Raw genomic sequence first — 19,923 nt, 5'->3', positions numbered from 1 at the left:
AATAATATCTGTATGAGCTCTCTATTGAATTAAATTTACTTTTTTATTAATAAACCGCATAGATACCAAACCAACTTGAACATTTTTGAAAAGCCCTGATTGCCCCACGTTGCCAATTCAAATTGGCCGCGTTCAGCAGACACAACTGTTGAGTTTGTCTTATCAACCCTCCGCGCTGATTGGTTGGTTCTAAAAGTCAGAGCCAATCACGTTCGACTGAGCGGCTTGGTCTGCTGAACGCGACCAAAAGTGATCAAACGGGAAGCTTGCAGTCCAATTTTATATTCAAAATCGTCTTATAAACACTTATCTTAATACTCTATTTAATACTCTTAATTAATTTCAATTAATTTTAATATTTTAATTTGTCTATTCTATATTATAGGAGTCTGGCCGTCTTCATTAGCACCTTCGCCGTGGCCGAACGTCACGGGGCGAAGATTGGCGAAGATCGGCGAGGGAGGCCGAACGCAACGGTCCCAGGAAGGGCGCTCGCTTCGTGCGCGACAGTTCGATTCTCTTCCCTCCGGGCGTTCCGTTTTCGCTTCGCGTCGTCGTTCGCGCGCGGCGACAAGTCGCCGGGCCCCCCTGCGGCAACGTGTGATCGGCTTCCTGCCCGGACGAGCGAACAGGTAAAACGAGCCGCCGTCGCGGAGTCGCGGCGAGGAGCATGCACGGGGCTCCGTTCGAACGAGTTCGCGATTTGCGCAGCGCCGCGCGGCCGGATCGATAATTGATTACTGTGTGCGTTACTCTAACCTAGGTGCTCCGTCAATCCGTTGGATTATTAAATGCCCGCGCGCGCGTATACGCTAGTATACGCGGCGTGCACGTGTACGTGTCGTGACCCGATATCGCGATAATCGTCGCCGTCACGAGACACGAGGGTGTCCGTCGACGTAAACTCAATCCGACGCGCAGTGCTCTTTTCCTCCCCCCTCCTCCCCCCCGTGATCCGGATGGCGGTGCGATCCTCGGCGATTTACCTGCTGGCGAACATTTGACCTCGAAGCGGGCTCGTAGACAGTATTTGTACGATAAACGATCACGTAAATGGGGTTTGAAGCTTCACGATTCATATAACGATTGATAATTATGTAGAGCAGTTTGTAACGATGATGACTGATCTTCTTGTACCGTTCGTTTTTCTTCTTTTTTTTCTATCCAATTTCTAATTATACATACACTCATTTCAAGTGCATAAAGTACAACGTGGTGCAGTTACAAGGAACGGGTCTTGGAGTAGGACTCATCGTTTCTCACTTCTCCTTGGATTTGTGTTTGAGATTTCTCCGTGATGTGTATTTCAATCCAGCAAAACGGTCGCAATCTACTTGAGCAATTAGGCAAACGAAGAAACAGACTCATTGTCAGAGATTAATTTTTGCAGAATGTAAAATGTTTTTTTAACTTTGAGACGGTATCGAGCACTCGCTTCGACGTTGTAATTTGTTCGCAGCTCGACGTTATTGTTTCGCTAAATATTTGGTTTGTTAATCGTCTAGCTAAAATACGCTTCTTTATCTTTGCATTCGCAGAACTGAGGCAAGATGTACAATGGCATTGGACTTCAGACTCCACGTGGTTCCGGCACCAATGGGCACGTTCAGAGAAATTGGGCGATTGTGCGTAAGAGCAAGGACAAGGTCACCTACAAGACGGAAGATACCAAGATCGATCAATTGAATAAGCAGCCAAACAAGGAAATCTTGGATCATGTCAGAAAGAGAAAAGTTGAGGTCAAGTGCGCGGAGTTGACCGACCATTTAGAAAATCTAGGGTAATTATTCATAAATTATAATTCTTGACTTAATACTCTTGATATTCTGGTTTTTTAAATTATCTCGAATTTATATAGTGTATCGGGATACAACTTGTCACTTTTCTGCCGTTCTAATAGTCTCGATTTTAAAAGTATGGAAGTTGTCTCATTAATCATATAAATATATTATAATTTGCAGCAATATCTTACAACCTACCTTGATTCTCATTATGTTTCAATATCTCAAATATCCACAACAGAGTTATCAATAATTACCGATGTAGTCTTAGAGGCTTTGTTTCCAACAGAGTTGTTGATAGATGCATTGTCTTTGAACTCTGTGTTGAAGCCAAAGACTGACAAAGCAAATCCTATTACAGTTTACAATCTCATTTAAGTTCGAAAGTAAAAAAGCTGCTTGGGAATTAGACCGATCGCATGATTCTGACCTAAATCATATAACGTAATATAAACACGATATAAATAACACAGTACGAATAAGATATAAAATATAATTTTACATATATAAATGGAAAATATAGATGTATAATTTTCGAACAATTTGCAATCACAATTTTAATGATGGATTTGTAATTGGAGTAGTTAATACAGAAATACAGAACAGATTTACGCGAGAATTGATATAATCTTGTTTTTTTTTGCTATGGATTACAGATTTACGAACGAGGAAATACAGAACAAGGTGGAATCCTACAGATCGTTGTTAATGGGCAGCGATGTTAAAACGTCCATCCCGCAAGATGAATTTGGCCGTGTTAAGTAAGTATATTTTATAGTTATCTTTTTAATAATTTAGTTAATTTTTTCTTAAAATCAAAGACGATTAATATATAGCGAATTATAAATAAATTAGCTGAGACGCGTAATACAATAACGCGGAATAAATTAATCTATTAATCAGAGTAAAGCAATCACGTATAGAAGGATCAAATTAGATGATGCATAGAAAAAAAATTAAATATGATTAAAATGAATTATATGCTATATAATATAATTGTTTAATATAAATTAAGTAGAAAGAAATATATATAACATTAATTGGGATATATATATTAATAGCACTATATAATTGAGATTACATTATATTACGTAATCTCAAATTTAATAATAAATGTAATGATTTTGTTAACTGAGAAAAAATTGGCTTAGAAACACGATGGTGCTCTATTTTTGAAGAAGTGTATGAAACTCTAAGGAAAGAGCTTTCGTCTTCCTATTGATTTCTGTCAGCCAAATCCAGGATAATCCTGACGGCGCGCAGATACTATGTGAAACGACGTATATGACGTTAAGGGTGTCTGAGCTTCTTGAGATCTCTCTCTGCTGTGGCTTTATTCGATCCCGCGCTAAAGGAAAGCTTTCACAAATGCAACATCATATCGCGAGAAAATATATTTACTGATCTGCGTGCTTCCTGAAAATCCTCGAGAGACGTTCAGAAGTTTTATAACGTCTTTTAGACACTCCGGTTATTTTTGTAGCTGCCATTTGAGCTCCATTAGCTGTACGATTTTCAATACAAATTAAACATAATGGTAAATGCGATATAAAGAAACGGTTTTAAAGCCGAAAAAAGTTTTTTTTAGAAGAGGTCTTTAGAAATTGGGATACATTTAAAAAAAATCAAATATCTTTTATTTCACTACATATAGAAAGTTCTTCATATTCAGAAAGAAACTAAAGTTTTTGAAAGCGAAAAATGGAATTGTTTTTCATGAAATGCGATGGCATAAAAATTGACATTAGTCGATATTGTTAAATCAGAATAGTATCGCTTTTTCGATAAGTTTCATTATTCCATAGATTTATTATATGTAACTGAGAAGTAAACGTTCTGCGGAAAAATACGGCCAATAATTTTCGAATACACGTTTATCATCATTACTGGCGATCGTTAATTCGAATTATTTTAATCTCTACTCATTCTCGCAAGCAAAGTGTCGAGAAAGATATCAGGGTTGTAGCTTAGATGAGAGAGAGCAGAGGGCGGGGACGCGTTGCATTCCGTGGCAACCTCCGGACCGAGATGGAGGATGGGGGTGGGTGTTGTATTCGCGATATCGACGTACCCCATAGCGCCGGCGCCGAGAGGGTGAGAGGCGACGAGGGGGATATATCCAGGGCGGAGGAGGACGTGAGGTGGGAGAAAGAGGGAACGCAGCATCCCTCGCTCTCTCGGCGGGCCAGCTTTTTCCGGCGCCTCAGTGCGAGGATGGACCGGCGTCACGGCGCAGCCAGCGGACGCGTCGTCGTGTGTCGTCGTCGACGGATGGTGCACCGAGGGTCGGATTAATATCTCGGGGTGACCCCGCCGGGGAAGGGACATGTGACGCGACGCGACGCACGAACTCGCGGACAAATCACAAAAGTCTTCCATTAGCTTAATCTAATCTGGTAGCGCGGTTACTAATCCCGCTCCTCTAGGTCGTCTTCCTAAGTGCTAAGTCTCGAGTTTATAGAATTTACGCGTCGCGAGGTAGAGCTTAAGTCTTTTAGCGTTTAAAAGTCTCACGGGAGCAAACGGGCGGTATCGCGCCGTTCAATCTTACGGAAGATATCGTATCGAATGTGATAACCGAGCGAAAGAAATCTGCGAAGATCTCGCGCAAGTTTCGTTCAAATATATAATATAATATAATATCGAAAAGTATCTATTACATTTCGCCCCGGTGATGAGTGAAAAAAAAATCGGCAAGATTAGAAGAATCGTGCATTTTACTGGAACGAACTGTAACGTAGATACGTATAGAGAATAACAGATGTCGAATGTCGGTTGAGTGATCCTGAGTGAGAAGAAAACTTGAAGAAAATTACATTTTGATCGTATATATTTCATTAGACTAATAATATTAAATACACGCGGAGAAGATATCGTATATCGTGTATTAATTAAACATTGGTGATCTTAGATGAAGAAATCTCTGGGAAGAGACTTATTAGACAGAACGGACGGACTGTTAATCAAGAAGATCAACATTTGCAACTTTGGAATCTGAATTTTTACAACGTACATCGAAATATACGTGACATAGAAATAATTCGACTACCTTAACTGGAAAGAAGAGAGGACCATAAAGAAAGATAAGAGAAATTCACCGAGAAAAGAGAAGCAAAAGTGGGGAGCTAAAATTCCTCGACGAGTTTTACAAAAAGGTCTTGATTTGTGCAAAGTGCACATATTGCACACCCGTCTTTCTCTCGCGATTTTCACTTCGTCGAGGAAACATCAAAAGAGACTAGATAGAAATATTGTATCTTCTGATTCACATATCTCCACTCCTACAATTAGAAGAAATATAAAAAGTTTTTTCTACGAAATCCATGTGTCTCCAAGACGTCGACTGCGACGAAGTCGACGGTACGTCGCTAAAAAAAAGCGTGCTGCTTCAGCTTGACAAGAAAGAAGCACGGCGATAATCGTGTGCCTGATCCGAAGTCTTCCTGAACTTAAGATGCGTACAGCAACTTCTTCAACGCGAGGATTTACATATCGCTATATTCTTCCACGATCGTATGGAATAAGAAAACAACGTTTAACAGTCCAAGCGTGAACGATAATGATAATAAAATAATACGTCATAAATATATAGACGATAATAATTTATTCCTGATAATAATAGCAAGTTAAGAGCGTAACACAATAAATGGTTAATAATAAATCCAATAAAACGTAACAATAAGTAAAGATAGAAGTCTATAAGGAATATGAAGTAAAAGAAACATTTGTAATATCGTGAAACCGGGATCCGAGAATACACGGATATGAGATGATGAGAGTCGCTTGAAGAATATCAAAGTGGAACGACGAGTAAGGAAAGGGAGAGAGACGGAACTCGTTATTGTAATCATCATCATCATCGTTGCCGTCGCAGTACGATTGTTCTAGCTAGAAAAGCCGGGACAACGGGTACAAAAGGCACCAGCGACGGCAACTGAGAAGGAAGAGAGAGAGCTATTATCTTCGCTTGCGATCTTCCCCTTGCATCCCTTCTGTTTCCTGCGTGAAGGGATTAAGCGTCGTAGAGCTACTTGCGCAACGTGGACCAACCGACGGAGCGTCTCGAATTTAATTAGCGGTCTGAATTTATTATGCCAACATTATTCACCATCTTCTTTATTTTAGGTAGTTGAATAAAAAAACGGCGAAGAAACGAGACACGCAGGAACACTCGAGATAACTATATCGACCATTAGAATTGGAAGAGGATAGAAGTCGAAGAGAAATTGCGGCACGGAATATACCGTAATCGGCCTGCGCAATCAGCGATTATTAACTACGATTAAAAATACGTCTTTCACGAAAGACTGATAATTATTTCACACTACAGTACGAAGCGCAAGGGAGAACAATTTTTATTTCTAAAAATAAAAATAAAAAGATAAAATTCTATTCTCAATCTACGGTCAGAAATAGCGCTAAGAGTAAAAGACGACAAAATCCTGGGAAGGACTTTCGACTCGAAATTGGACCGGTTGTCAGAGATTAATATACAATCGTCCTATAAGCACTACATTAGATTGCGTCAGAGAAGATTCTTCGAGGGAAAGGATCTCGGAGAAATCCTCATTCGTCGCTGCATCCGAATTTTGAGGAATGGCAATGTCGGCAACGGTGTCACCGGCGAAACCCGCGCGCGGACGTGGCCCGGCCGACGGCCGGGCCTTCTTCGAGACGCTGTGGCGAGGCGGCAACTTCCTGCTGGACCGGCAAAAGGTGCTGAAGCGCTCGCGCAAACGCAAATTGTACTACGCGGCGGCTAATAACGGTGGCAAGAGGAAGCAGCAGCAGCAACAGCAACTGCTGCAGATGCAGCGCCAACACTGCTGTTGCTGCCAGCGCATTCAGCTGCACCTGCTCGCCGAACGGCGAAGCAACATGCGCTCCGTCGTCAGGTGAATCCCTTTGTCAGCGCCAGCTTTCAGTTTGATCTTAGGACTGTACACCGGGGTCAATGCGTCGACTATCAACACATAATATAGAATTAAAAAAAAATTATTAAAATTCTCTATCTTTTGTATAACGATTTGTAGAGACAGATAAGAATTAATATTATGAATATAAGCACGATTATTTTTTTCCCCGGTGTATAGTTTACATTATAGTTCAAATAGTGTATAACTAGCAATATTGAGCTTCGCTGTATAGAATGTCTCCCTGATCATTAGGTCGCTACATTTCTTCTAGCAAAAGTATATTATATAAAGGCGAGTAATTTTTTTTTTAATGTGAGCTTCGGAAGAGAAGATTATATAGAAATCATAAAATCTCGAGCTAATCCCGTGTGAAATTTATTTTAACAGAATCGACAGTAACAGTAATTCGAAGCTTAGTTTTATGAGGATATGACCCTTCGATGATAACGGGAAGCATTTCTGAGGGGGAAAAAAAAAGGAAGAAACGGCATTATATTAATTTATTTCGCTCTTCGAGCCTGGTTTTGTTCGCGGATCGACGCGGCGTAAGTCACCGACGACGGTGCGATTCTACAGCGCAAAGGGGATGCCAGAAAAGAGAACAGCTGGATTGTATTGATCCGCCGGGTTCCGGCGCCGTGCGTGCAGGCGCGCAGGGGTGGCTCTCGCCCCCGGCTCGACCCCGGTTCACCGCTTTTCACCGTCGCAGGAAAAGTAGAGAGAGAAAGAGAGAGAGAGAGAGGACCCGAGCGATTCCTGCTCCTGCCTTTGCCATTCTAGTCGGCCCGCAGTGTGTGTTATGTCATTAGCATCGCGACGCCCGTTAAGGACGACGTCGACACCATTGTTTCGCGGCTCCGTACGGGGTGTTTCCGCGAGTCCAGACGTCTCCGTCTCGCTGTAACTTCCGAAGAAGCGATCATCGCTCTTAGAAGGATGACGGTGAAGATTTCGACGCGGTACGCGATCTCGATCGTCCTCTTTGTCTAGGACTCGCGACTCTGTTATCGCGAACCCCATCGAGTGTGCCTTGTAGATCGTCCCGATAGCAAAGTTCATGTAGTGGCGTAATATTTCGAAAACGGGGAATCGACAATTAAACAGATGTATATAGATCGATTGAATGTGATTCAACTGCTCATTTGCATTTCACGTTCTTCCTGCGCGTACGGCACGATTTGTGATTTGATCGTCTTGAACATACGGCGTTTGAGATTAAAATTCTGTTGTGTCGAGCTAACCGATTCGATTCTGTAAATCATATAGTGTCGTATGTAAAATTATCTGTAAAAATGATCGTTAATATCTTGAAAATATGAAGATGTTCACACTAATTAAATTTGATTGTTCATTCTTATTACTGGACTGTCGTGCGTACGATTGACGTGTGATTTGATAATTGGCATTGAGTAATCAGCTGTGGTATTTAATCGCAGTGCAATTTCTGCGAGGATTTTACTCCGTAAACATAGAACCTTGTCTGTTATTATCAATAATTACACATCCATGATTGTAGTTGTGTCAATAATTAGGATTTTGCTTTCCGAGGGTGGGCGGCTTATATAATTATACACTCCTAAAAATTATTAATGGCTGTAATTAGTGAAAACTAATTGGTGGCTGTATATATATATATATATATATGATGCATTTATAACTGCAAATTTTGCAATTTTTCGCAAACTCTTTTCAATCGTGAGAACTAACGGAGTTTACGTTTTCAGCGTGCGGGAGACCCACCAGATCGCCGAGGCACAGCAGGAGAAGAATGCGAAGCTGCGCGAGGCGTTCGGCATCTCCGAGTTCTTCGTCGAGGGCAGTAGCTTAGACCCGGAGCGGCACGCGCGCGAGGCGGAGGCGCGAGCCGCCGCCGCCGCCGCGAGCAAGGTCTACGAGCTGGTGCATACACCGAGCCCGGAGCCGCCGGCGTTGATACCGGAAGCGATCGCCGCCACAGCCACCGAGAAGAAGAAGCGGAAGCGTTCCGGCAGCGCGAGCGCGGGCAAGAAGAAGAAGGCGAAGAAGCACAAGCGGGAAAGGTACAGCATAACGTAAACGGTGTGCGCACGGCTCCATGGAGGCTGGATTCGACCCCAACGTGACCTTTCTTTCTCTTTCTTTCTTTCTCTTTCTCTCTCTCTATCTTTCTCTTTCTCTTTCTCTTTCTCTCGTTTCCGTTTTAAGTATCAACTCAGAGTAAGATGCGAATCGAGGCTCCAAGACCGCACACCCGGCCCCGTCACACGTCTTCGGAACACCCCAGAAAAGAGAAAAGAAAGCGACCAAGATCCGAGTAGGAACGTCTCCTCTCTTTCTCTCTTTCTCTTCCCATGTCGGTTAATCGAGACTGTTCGTTTTTTGCAAACGCTCGAGTACTATCTCTTTCTCTCTCTCTTTTGCTTTTTTTACGCGTTAGCTGGATTTACAGAACTGTAAACTCATGACTCACCACCTACTGTCTCATATCCCGTACACCTTTCTCTGTTTCAAACAGAACTGAGGAGGACTGAGTGCCTACCCAGTAGGCGCAGTAGGTAAGTGTGGTCGTCGCGATTAATTTGCAAAAAAAAAGAAAGAAACACTTCGAAAAAAGCTTAACGTCGTGCGTCATATGCAAAGATCGTGATTAGAAAGTTATCGGTGGGATTTCTCTGAGAGATTGTTTCTCTCACGCGATTAGATATCTCTCCGCGGGTAAATGTTTGTTACATTTTGTCTTTTTGGTCAGACTTAGCATTAAAAATTATATGTGCATTGTAATTAGAAATTATATATAAATTACTTTCGATAAAAATGCAATTTTATCTTAATCCTTTTGGGAAATTTGAAAATAATTTGTATGAAAAATACTAGAAGGTTGGAATATTATCTAATTTGGAAGAATATATGCGTTGATATAATATATATGTCGCTAAAACGCTAAGAATCATGATGATAGAGATGCATCATCATTTTCTTATGTAACAAATTACGGACAAACATTTACCGGGGGTGGTGAAATAATAAAAACGCGGGTTTTCGCAATAAACGCAGAGAAAGAAAGTTAAAAAAAATTTTAAACGTAGAGAAACTTGCGCAAAGAATGAAAATAAACAAACAGAAAACGAGAATCATAACATTTCTATCTCTCTGTTGTTGTTTATCGATGAAGCTTGTTGTTAATGTCATCTCTCTATTTTTTTCTGACAAGTCCGTCCTTATCGATGGTTATCAAGGTAATGCTAATCCCATATTTATATCAATACTCCTCATATTATGTATATTTCGTATACTTGTCTAAATCTTCGTTGAAAGATCTGGTTTTTCGCGGTCGTGGGTTGCAACCCGAGGTCGGAGAACCCCTCCTCGGGAACTCCGTAAATGAGTGTAAAACCAGATCTTTCAAAGCGAGCTATTGTGTAGTCGATTTGTTAGCTATATTATACAATACGCGCGATATTGTGGATAATCTCACTTGTATACGCATTATTATACTTTGTTTTCCCTTGTTATTGCATACTCCAGAATGAATATGCATTTTTGGAATACTTTCGAAATACTTGGACGAACTTCAGAAACGAAAGAGGAAAGTTCATATTAATGTGCTAACATTGACGTGAACTTCTATTTTGTTCGAACGCAAGATATTCGAAAGCTTGCCTAATTATTTCGTAAGTATTCTGCATAAAGTCGCTGGCTTCTATTTAAAATCGAATTACTTCGATATTAAAAAAGTGTGTTAAAGAAAGAAATTAAAACCGAATTTTGCGAGCAGAATATATTCTTAATTTTTATCGTGAGAATTTATAATTTCTAAAGTGAATAGTTTGTGTATATTGTACGTATGTATACGTTGATATATCGATAGAACGGAAAATTGTTTTTTCACGTACACCGATACGTTGTGTACTACAGCTTTCTTTATATATTGTCAGCACAAAGGTATGCACTTGTCGACAGGAAGACGCCCACTGCAAGAATTATATAAAATATTGTTTGACAAAATAAAACAAAAAGATGCAACCTCGAGACTCTTGTAACGATCGTTCAATCTCCGATTTCATAGATCCGAATCTCCCAAGTCCGGTAAGAAGAAAGAAAAGTCCAAGAAGAAGAAGAAGGAGAGGAAGCACAAAAAGGCCGAGGCCACGTCGTCCGACAGCGACTCCAGCGAGGATTCCGATGACAGCAAGTAATAATAATAATTTATGTATTAAATAACAATATTTTCATTATATTGACTAAAATTTTTATTAAAATAAAAATTGCGTTTTTTATTGAACAATGTTTCAGCAATTTGTTAATAATTTAACTTTACAAAACATAGACTTGTTTTAGTATAAGATTATTTAATTAAAATTGATTATAAAATTAATGTGTAAGTTACACGGTGAAAGTAAATAACGAATGGATATTGCATAGCTCGTCCGAGGCTGAATCGAAGAAGAAGAAGAAGAAGAGAAAGAAAAAGCTCAAAGTCGACGGAAAGGACAAGCATGAGGTACGCACGATACTTTGACGAAAATTAAATATAAATTCCCGTCTCTTTTTCTGTCTCTGTTTCTCTCTTTTTACATATATATCTATATACGTATACTTCGGCACGTGAAAGTAGGTGCATGACTACGTCTCTAGTTTTCGTTTGTTTCTTCTCAATTTGTTAACCGGTTGACGCTAGGTTATCACTATTGTTTATCCGATTACTTAAGTTTACCACTTGTCTCGAAACGGATAGCATGATCGTCTCCTTCTTCTCTTTGCTGATCCCTTCCGGTTCGCTTGTTATTTTGCGTACCGTACAATTTTTCGTCTGATTTCCAGTTTTTCGACAGTTCATTATTTCAAAGTATAAATCTCAGTATTGTTTGTAATTATTCAGCGCCATTTGACAGGAGACATTCCCTGAGTGAGTACCAGATATGCCGCTACTCAATGTAATTTCTAATTTTGTGAATTCATACGTACTCGTATACTTTCGAATTTTACGAATTTTACTGTTGTGTAAAAGCCTCTCTATTTCTCACTCGTTGTATGTCAAGCACTATTACACACTAATTACGGAAGATCGATCTCGGAGACTGCTTGTTCTGAAATGAAGGATTATCATTGGAATATGTTTTTGAAAGGGAATTGCCACACATGATTAGAAAAGGAAAGATTAAAGAAATAGAATAAGTAAGATTTTGGATCTTTGTGCCTATAGAAATCTTTCAATTTAATGTGCATCCTGAAAAGGCAATTCGTAGTTAACACTTTAAAAAATATATATATATTCTTATAATTATATATTAACTTATTCTATCTTACATTAAATCTCCAAGTAATTTTTAAGAAAATTAATTTGACAGTCACTGTAACATAATAATTATATTATTTTGCATAAATTTAATTTTATAATAATCATTATAATGCTTATTTGTTCCATTATCATTTCTGAATGGACCAAACCTTCCAAAACTTGTTTCATTAGAATGTATGAAAAAGGGTTGTAAAACCCTTTTACTTTACTCAACCTCCATTTTGGAGAATTAGACTTGTTTTTAAAATTTATTTGTTATTATTTAAAGGTTTTTCTCTTCGAGTCTTTTCCAGATGTGCAGAAATATATATCAACGAATAAACTATCTTATATTCTCATATTTTTATCATTACTGACGATAATTGTTGATTAGAAAAGGAGCAGACTCCGGAAAAGTTCTTTAAATAAATACGTCGTTCCTTTTTTTGTCGCATTTTTTTTTTCATTGTACTCTTGACGAATGCATGATTGATGTTCATTAATTAGAGTCAATAAACAATATTGATCCATTGGATTTCCTTTTAGAAGAAAAAGACCTCGACTAAACGGAAACGTCAGTCATCCGAAAGCTCCACGGACAGGTACGTCGAGTATTGCTCTTGTTTCCTTAATTAATTAATTAATTAATTTTTTTTCAATTTCTACGATCGTTATTTTACAACTAACACTTATTAATAGAAAATCGACAATTTTTTAATAGTAATTTATTTGCTTAAATTATTATTTAATTCTTTTATTTGATTTCTGATTCGATGTGGATTGATTTTACAGCTCCGTGGAAAGACCGAAAAAATCGGTGAAATATGAGAAAAACACCGTTGTGGAGAAAGCGTCGAGAAATGAAGTTCCCGAAAGTACCGTGATCTCGCGAGAACCACTTCCTCCTCGATCGATTCGATCACCGAAGCGAGAGGCATTTTCTCGAGCAGCAATATCTCGGAATGAGACTCCGCCGCTACCACCGTCAACTGTTACTAAAACGAAGAAAGATTCGCCGAAGAAGAGCGTGGCGGAGAAGCGGGATAAATCGCCGGTGAACCACAACAGGAGTCCTGCTCCATCGTCAAACAGGCGACACAAATCATCCTCCAGAAGCAGAGGTGATAGAGGCGACAGAAACGATAGAGACAGGGATAGAGACAAAGATAGAGATAGAGATAGAGGAGGAGGAGGAGGAGGAGGAGGAGGAGGAGGAAGATCTCCCAGGAGATATTCGAGGTCTCGTCGCGCGAGTCCGTCTCCCAAACGAAAACGAGGATATTCTAGATCACCCAGAAGACACGGCAGACATTCTCTGTCCAGGAGCAGAAGCCGCTCCAAGTATGATCGTTACGGATCCTCCCGCAGGAGACCTGTGTCTCCACCGGCGAGACGCAGAGAGTCCGATTCTCGTCGAAGATCACGCTCGGCGAGGCGACAACAACGTCGGCGATCCCGATCGCGCTCCACCTTGAGCTATTCGCCGGTTAGAAAGAATCCAGAGCGCTACAAGGACATTCTGGAAGATCGTAAGGGACGGCGGGATCAGAAGAAGAAAACTAAGGGCGACAAGGCTAAGTCGCGCTCGACATCGAGAAGCAGGAAAACGCAGCAGATAGCGGTCGCGCCTAGAGTGAGTCTGAGATCGTCGAGCGAGGATGAAGCCGATCTGGCCGACGACGAGCCCAGGAAGCAGCAGCAGCAGGAGGAAGACGAAGAAAGAAGGATTATTGAACTGAACACATTGAAACGACTGCAGAGTGGCCTGGCGGCGAAGGCGCGGGAGACGCTGGAGAAGAAGGTGATCAGTCCCACGAAGATCAAGATTGAGAGGCGGGAAGATGTGTTAAATATCGCTCTACCGAACGAACCGCCGAAAACCATTGCGCAGAATTCGACTGTACCGATTCGAGACAGATCCGCGTCAAAGGAACCAGTTATACAGGCTTTACCGGTTATACAGTCGCCGGTGTCCAGCAGATCGCCCTCGCCGGCTCTACCTCTCACCCGAGAGGAGGCGGCGATTAAGATTAGATCGCCAAGCGAGTCACCACCACCGCTGCCGTTGCCTCAGCAATCCTTCGAAAAAGTCGATTCCGCGTCTCCTGGTATGAAGACCAAGACAAATAGTCAATTTTCGAGATCGCCAAGTTCCTCCGGCAAAAAAGACTCGCCGCCAATCGCGTCTTCGAAGAAAGATGCCTCGAAGAGGGAGTCGTCCTCTCGTTCTCCTACCGCGATAATGATATCCAGAGAGGATAATGTGATAATGAAACTGCGTTCGCCCAGCGAGTCACCGCCCCCTTTGCTGAACATCCCGTTAGCCAGATTGAATCGGCGCTCGAGATCGCCAAAGAAAAGCAAATCGTACTCCAGATCGGCATCGAGATCATGCACAAGATCGCCGTCCGTCGTGGACAAAGTGAGGTCTTCCAGATCGCCGTCCGGGGACAAGAAGTCGCGGTCCCGTTCGCGAGGCAAGAAATCATCGGCATCGCCCGGACGACGATCGACCTCCCGATCGGCCTCTAGAGCGAAGAAATCGTCGCCGAAGGTGAGAACAAAACAGCAGCGCTCGCCTCGATCGAGATCTACTTCGGTGGAATCAAAGCGCTCGAGCGCGTCGAGATCGCCCTCGAGGTGTAAGAAGTCCGCTTCGCGATCCAGAAGCAGAAATCGATCGTTATCGAAGAGGAGATCGCGCAGCCGCTCTTCCCTGTCAAAGAAGTCCAGGAGTAGATCGTTGTCGAAGAAAAGATCACACAGCCGTTCTCTATCGAAGAAATCCAAGAGTCGCTCGCGATCGGCATCGAGAGTGTCCAGAGACAAGGACAAGCGCAGTCATAGTAGAAGCAGTTCACGTTCCTCCGTTAGGTAAGAGCTCGTAATTTAGTGACCAGCTCTAAATAAAATTATTAAAATCGTACAAAAACATTTTGCTAAATGTTTTGCGTGTCTCTTCCTTCTTCAGCTCGAGGCATAGTCGAGGTAGAAGTTTTTCCAGTTCATCGAGATCGTCAAGTAGTGTCTCCAGTCGATCCTCCCGCTCCACCTCCAGCAGCTCCGCCTCCAGTAGATCACGCTCACCGTCGATACCTCGGCGTCACGGTTCACCCAGCTTCCTGGACAGACGACGTATCACGAGGTAGGTATCGCGAGACTGTGTGCGTTGCATTATCTCATGGTAGTTTATATATACGTATATATCTATACCATGCACTCTGTATGCGCGCGCGCGCTGGACTCCATGAGCCCACCACCGTAATCGTAGACTTTAATTTGTCACTGTTATTAGTTACACAATTTCTTTTAGTTTACATTTCTTTTGTTATTAGAGTTTTGTTATTGTTATTATATACAATATCGTATCATTATTATAATCGCTAAAAAAGAGAAAGCTTAAGAAATAATTTTTTAGAAGAACTGTTTAAAGTTTGCCGAAAAGAAATGTTAGAGAAACTTTTTTTCGACGAAAGACAGATAATTTGTCAACACGATTAAGGATCTTGATTTTCGGTGTGCTAATATTGTATTTATTATGTCCTACAGGGACAGATCAAAGGACAGGCATAGAAGATAGAATTATGGCTTCGCGCAGCATATAAACATATAGCAATAAAGTCTGATATATATAGACTTATATATATTGAAATTTTCCTCTAAGCAATTTAGAAACTTGCAATTAATACTTTGACCGCCAGAAATTAATATCCTTTGTATTAATATTGTATTATCTTTTATTTGTATCGTTTATATATATAAGAGTGAGCAAACGTGACTATTTTGGTATAATAGATTTTATAATAATAGATTTTAGTTCCGTGCTATTGAATAAAAGTGTACTGATTAACGTGTCTTTAACTAACGTCTAAATAATGCGTATGAACATCACTCGATAACGTTTATCTGGCGAATAAAAATATCTCAATCAATGATCTGACAGTCAAGGTGTTAAATGGCGTATGTAGTATATATGTGACGTTTAGTTACAATATATAATTGTATAATCAAGTTCATTCAAATGTAACAAATGTAATAACGGAAGCAGGAAAGTTTTATGTAAATTATGACCAAATATCGTAATTAGCGATCATAATTATCGACAATCTCGCTCGTAGAATAACTTAGCGTTGATATTTTATTTCGTATCTTCAGATTTTTCATTTGTACAATCTTTTTTTTTCTTTCTTTTTCTCTCCCTTTTTTTCTAATCATCAAATCACTCGTATAATTGATCCACGAACATTATGTAGATATAGCATGCGTGTATGTTTCCTTTATAAATATTGTAAATGAAATTGTTGTCTCACAGATATATGCAGTAGAAGATTCCTTTTATTTTATTGTCAGTCGCTAAATAAAACAGATTTGCCGGCAAAAAAACGAATTTTTTTTTCCTTGGTTTATAATTTCTTAATTATAATTTTCTTAATTTAATATTTTTTGCGGTTTCTGAGTGTTTCTCGCGCCACTGCGTTCTCCAAAGAAATAGACAGGTAAGTTGTCACATTTTTATTTTGCACGTTCCCATTTTCCTGCAGCTTGTTTAATTTATTTTCGCCACGTCGCATGCGCATTTTGCTGTCTGTTTTATTTTCCATGATAACAATCGAACTTTCGTTATCGAGATATAAATTAATCGATGCGTAGATTGTATGCTTAACGTGTAAGGATTATCTACTATTAATACTTATTATTATTTACTAAATATTTAATTATTAATTATCATCATTTAGAACTAACTTATGTTATTAGTCTTAAACATTTACTAACGAATAATAATAATTATTTTATGATATATTAAATCATCGACAATTATTGTCATTATTACCCTCAACTTTTAATATTATTATTCATAATTAACTAAACCTTTGCTAATACGCAGAACAAGAGAATGACGAATATTTTATCATCTTCCGCTCTTTCAAAATTAACATTTGTAAATAACATGCGTCCTTCGTCAAGAAAGTATCCCGATATTCTAACGGACATTCGTTTTAGCGCGAGGAAACGTCCGATCCCGTATCATCGACCAACTCCAACACCACCCTCGTCGCCAAGCAGTTCCGAGAGCAGCAGGCATAGCAACTGGTCCAGTCCGAGTCATCGATCCAGCTGTTCCGCGAGTCGTAGTCCGTCTTACACTCGTTGAGAAAGACGCGTATTGAATTCCTATAATAAGGAATCGACGTTCCTTCTTCGTACACTAGACTCAGAGCGGTGTGTAATTCGATCCTTTACAACCTGAAGGGGATCACCGTGTCCCGCTAATCAATTCCCGAGATATTAATTTATAAACCATTCAAATATATATTCAAAGCTATATTAATTTAGAGAATTATAGTTGTAAATATTAATTTAAAAATGAAAATTCAGGTCATAGAGGATTGAAGAGTGTTCCAGAGCGGAAGTTTAATAATGTCTGTTAAGTTTTCCGAAAGGAGAGATTGCACGGAAGTATTCCATAGATAAATGGATACGTTATACATTACGAAACTAAGAAATCGATCTTCGTTAGCAATAATTTCGAATCATTGATTTATCGTGCTGTTCATTCGATTGAATTTCACGAGGAATAACGCTATGTCCGTACTTTCAGTCAATTTTGAGATACCCTGTATATGAATTGTACACGATATTAATTAATTCTAACGACAACAGTCTAAAGATCTAAAGATCTTTGAAAGACTGAGTCGACTTTCAGATATTTTTACGTTTATAGGAAAAGAGATTATTTATATGTTAATTTTATGAACTTAAGGTTTTTGATTTGCAATCAGGATTACCTAGAAATCCAAGGGCGGCTGTTAATTACCAGAATTAATATTATTATTATTATTTGAAAGGTATTTAATTTCATTCAATTGAAATTAATTTCGAATGGAAACGCCATTCCGAGCAAAGTGTATAGTTACAAATCTGAATATGCATTTATTTATTTTTTTGATAATTCAACAAGACATTACTTAAGAAAACCGGCTTATAAAATTAAAAAAGAAACAGTAAATATCGGTCGTAGTGATAACATATTACTTATTTCAATAATCTTTTTCTGAAAAGATATCAATTTTATATTTATTTCGAATTTTTCGAATTACAGTGCAATTTTGCGATTATTGTTGATACTATAGAAGATTATCGTAAAGAAAAATGGATATCAGTGTAGATTTTAATGTATTATACTCTCTTTCTCTATCTCTTTCTCTAGTCGAACAGTTCTAGTCGAACTCATATTAACATGGTGCAGTAACTTCATTTTTTAATAATTTCTACAAAAGGTTTTCACTTGATTTAAAAGAAATATTTATTAAATGAGAAAAACGTACAAGATAAGCGGATATTTTAATAACAGATACGAGAATTTTTTTTCTCTCTCTGTGAAACGTGAGATTTTTATAAAATGTTCAATCTTTCTATCTTTAAAATTGTAAATTTCTATTATGAAATTTCGTAAATCACCTTTGTGTTACTCAAATCATTATTTGCCAATTCTTAAGCAATAACGGAAAAGGAAAAAGCTGATTGAGCATCCTTCGTTCATTAGTCACTACAATATTCAATAATATATAGTAGTTTAGGCGTTTATTTGCATAATTGCTTTCCAAATCGCGCTATATCAGAATTCCTTTAGTTTAGATTTACTAACGGATCTTATGGATTCAATTTACGTGTTCATAATTTCTTAGTGCAATGTTATTGATTCGTTCTTTTGTACATAGATGTTCTTTTGTAAACTCTGCATATTGCTTAAGTAGTTTAAATCCTCTTTAAACGTATATATATAAAATTATTTATATATAGAGAAAATTTAGAAATTTTTTAATTTATTATTTACATAATGTATTTATTTATTTATTTATTTGATAAAGCAGTCTAGTTTTAGCGACCGTGTAAAGAACACTGCGGTTCTTTAACACTGCAATACTCGCAAACTTGGAAAAAAAATACTCTAGTCACAGGAAGATTATTTCTCGCGAGGGCTCTAAACTTGGGGGCCCAGGCAGCGACGTACCAAAAAGACATAATTAGAATGTTAGTCTCGATGCGCGGTTACGCGAAGTTAAGTCTCGAAGATATATGTTATAGGGTTAAAGAAGGATCGTATTCGGAAAGTCTACATGCATTGTTTACGACTTGACAGAGAAATTACGTAGCGCTATAGCTCTCTCTTATACTCGTAACGACTGATTTCTTTCTAATGAGGAATTCCCCGACCGCTAATATCGAGTCATTGCGTACGAAATGTATAGCTGACATTCAGCATATCTGAAAATGTGAATATTTTTATTCTTTCCATCTTTTTAAATTCTGTACATTATTGACATTGAGAATTCTGATTTCTTACTTTGAAAAATATAGAAAAAAAATGTAAAATTCTCTTATTACTGGCGTATACTGTACATTCGAAAATTACATTTTATACGCAATGACTGCTCGATCCAACGCTGTTGAGCTCCATATTAATGTAGTTCGGATACATTTTACAATTTTTCCAGTGCAATGATTGTGATTGCTCCCTTCCTGAGATTCGTTTCCGCGCGCGTATAATATAATATATATATTCGAATATACAGCGAAGTTATATGGGAATGTTAAAAGGGAATGTTTAAACTCGAAAATAATATCTCTCGCACGCCGTTGTTACCCTGATCGCTTAAAACATCTCCGAAATAATCAATAAATTCTATCGTCAGAAACGATACGACGTGCGAGAAAATCACTTTCAAAGAGCAGAATTGCTCTAGATCTTTTCGTCAATTCATCATTGAGAGGAACTCATCGCGACTCCCAAACCTGATCTGTATCCGCTTATGATTTACAGTCATCGAATGTTGCTGTCTCGTTAAAGTGGAAGAAAATTCGGATATTATATCTGTAATATACTCTGTATTGTTGTTGTGTGATTAAATCGAAAACCTTAAACACACGCCACATTTTGTTTCTGAAAACTTTACTCCATATCTCGAGA

The 19,923-nt window shown here is 39.0% G+C and overlaps 1 protein-coding gene across 5 annotated transcripts; it reads left to right on the top strand.

The window, feature by feature from the left end:
- The first annotated feature begins 461 nt into the window (after positions 1–461).
- Positions 462–17,924, top strand: LOC112462209 (serine/arginine repetitive matrix protein 2). 5 transcript variants are annotated; one of them, XM_025027848.1, is made up of 10 exons: positions 462–632; positions 1,539–1,780; positions 2,438–2,542; positions 8,422–8,736; positions 10,743–10,868; positions 11,099–11,177; positions 12,501–12,556; positions 12,747–14,828; positions 14,926–15,099; positions 16,956–17,924. In XM_025027848.1, exons 2-10 carry the CDS (start codon positions 1,551–1,553, stop codon positions 17,104–17,106), a joined length of 3,318 nt encoding a protein of 1,105 aa, XP_024883616.1. In that variant the 5' UTR covers positions 462–632; positions 1,539–1,550; the 3' UTR covers positions 17,107–17,924. The 5 variants fall into 5 exon arrangements, with proteins under 5 accessions (XP_024883616.1, XP_024883619.1, XP_024883617.1 ...); XM_025027851.1 differs by lacking the exon at positions 16,956–17,924 and adding an exon at positions 15,504–16,265; XM_025027849.1 differs by lacking the exon at positions 462–632 and adding an exon at positions 795–1,032.
- The last annotated feature ends 1,999 nt before the right edge of the window (positions 17,925–19,923 follow it).

The sequence above is a fragment of the Temnothorax curvispinosus genome, unplaced genomic scaffold (genome assembly GCF_003070985.1).
Source record: "Temnothorax curvispinosus isolate PA1 unplaced genomic scaffold, ASM307098v1 QBEX01012062.1, whole genome shotgun sequence".
Taxonomy (NCBI): Eukaryota; Metazoa; Arthropoda; class Insecta; order Hymenoptera; family Formicidae; genus Temnothorax; species Temnothorax curvispinosus.
This window is presented reverse-complemented; position numbering and strand designations above follow the sequence as displayed.

Coding starts and splice junctions, on each gene's coding strand:
- LOC112462209 (XM_025027848.1), top strand. CDS start 1,551: ATGTACAATGGCATTGGACTTCAGACTCCACGTGGTTCCGGCACCAAT. Junction 2,543..8,421: donor GATGAATTTGGCCGTGTTAA/GTAAGTATATTT, acceptor TTACGTTTTCAG/CGTGCGGGAGACCCACCAGA. Junction 15,100..16,955: donor GACAGACGACGTATCACGAG/GTAGGTATCGCG, acceptor CATTCGTTTTAG/CGCGAGGAAACGTCCGATCC.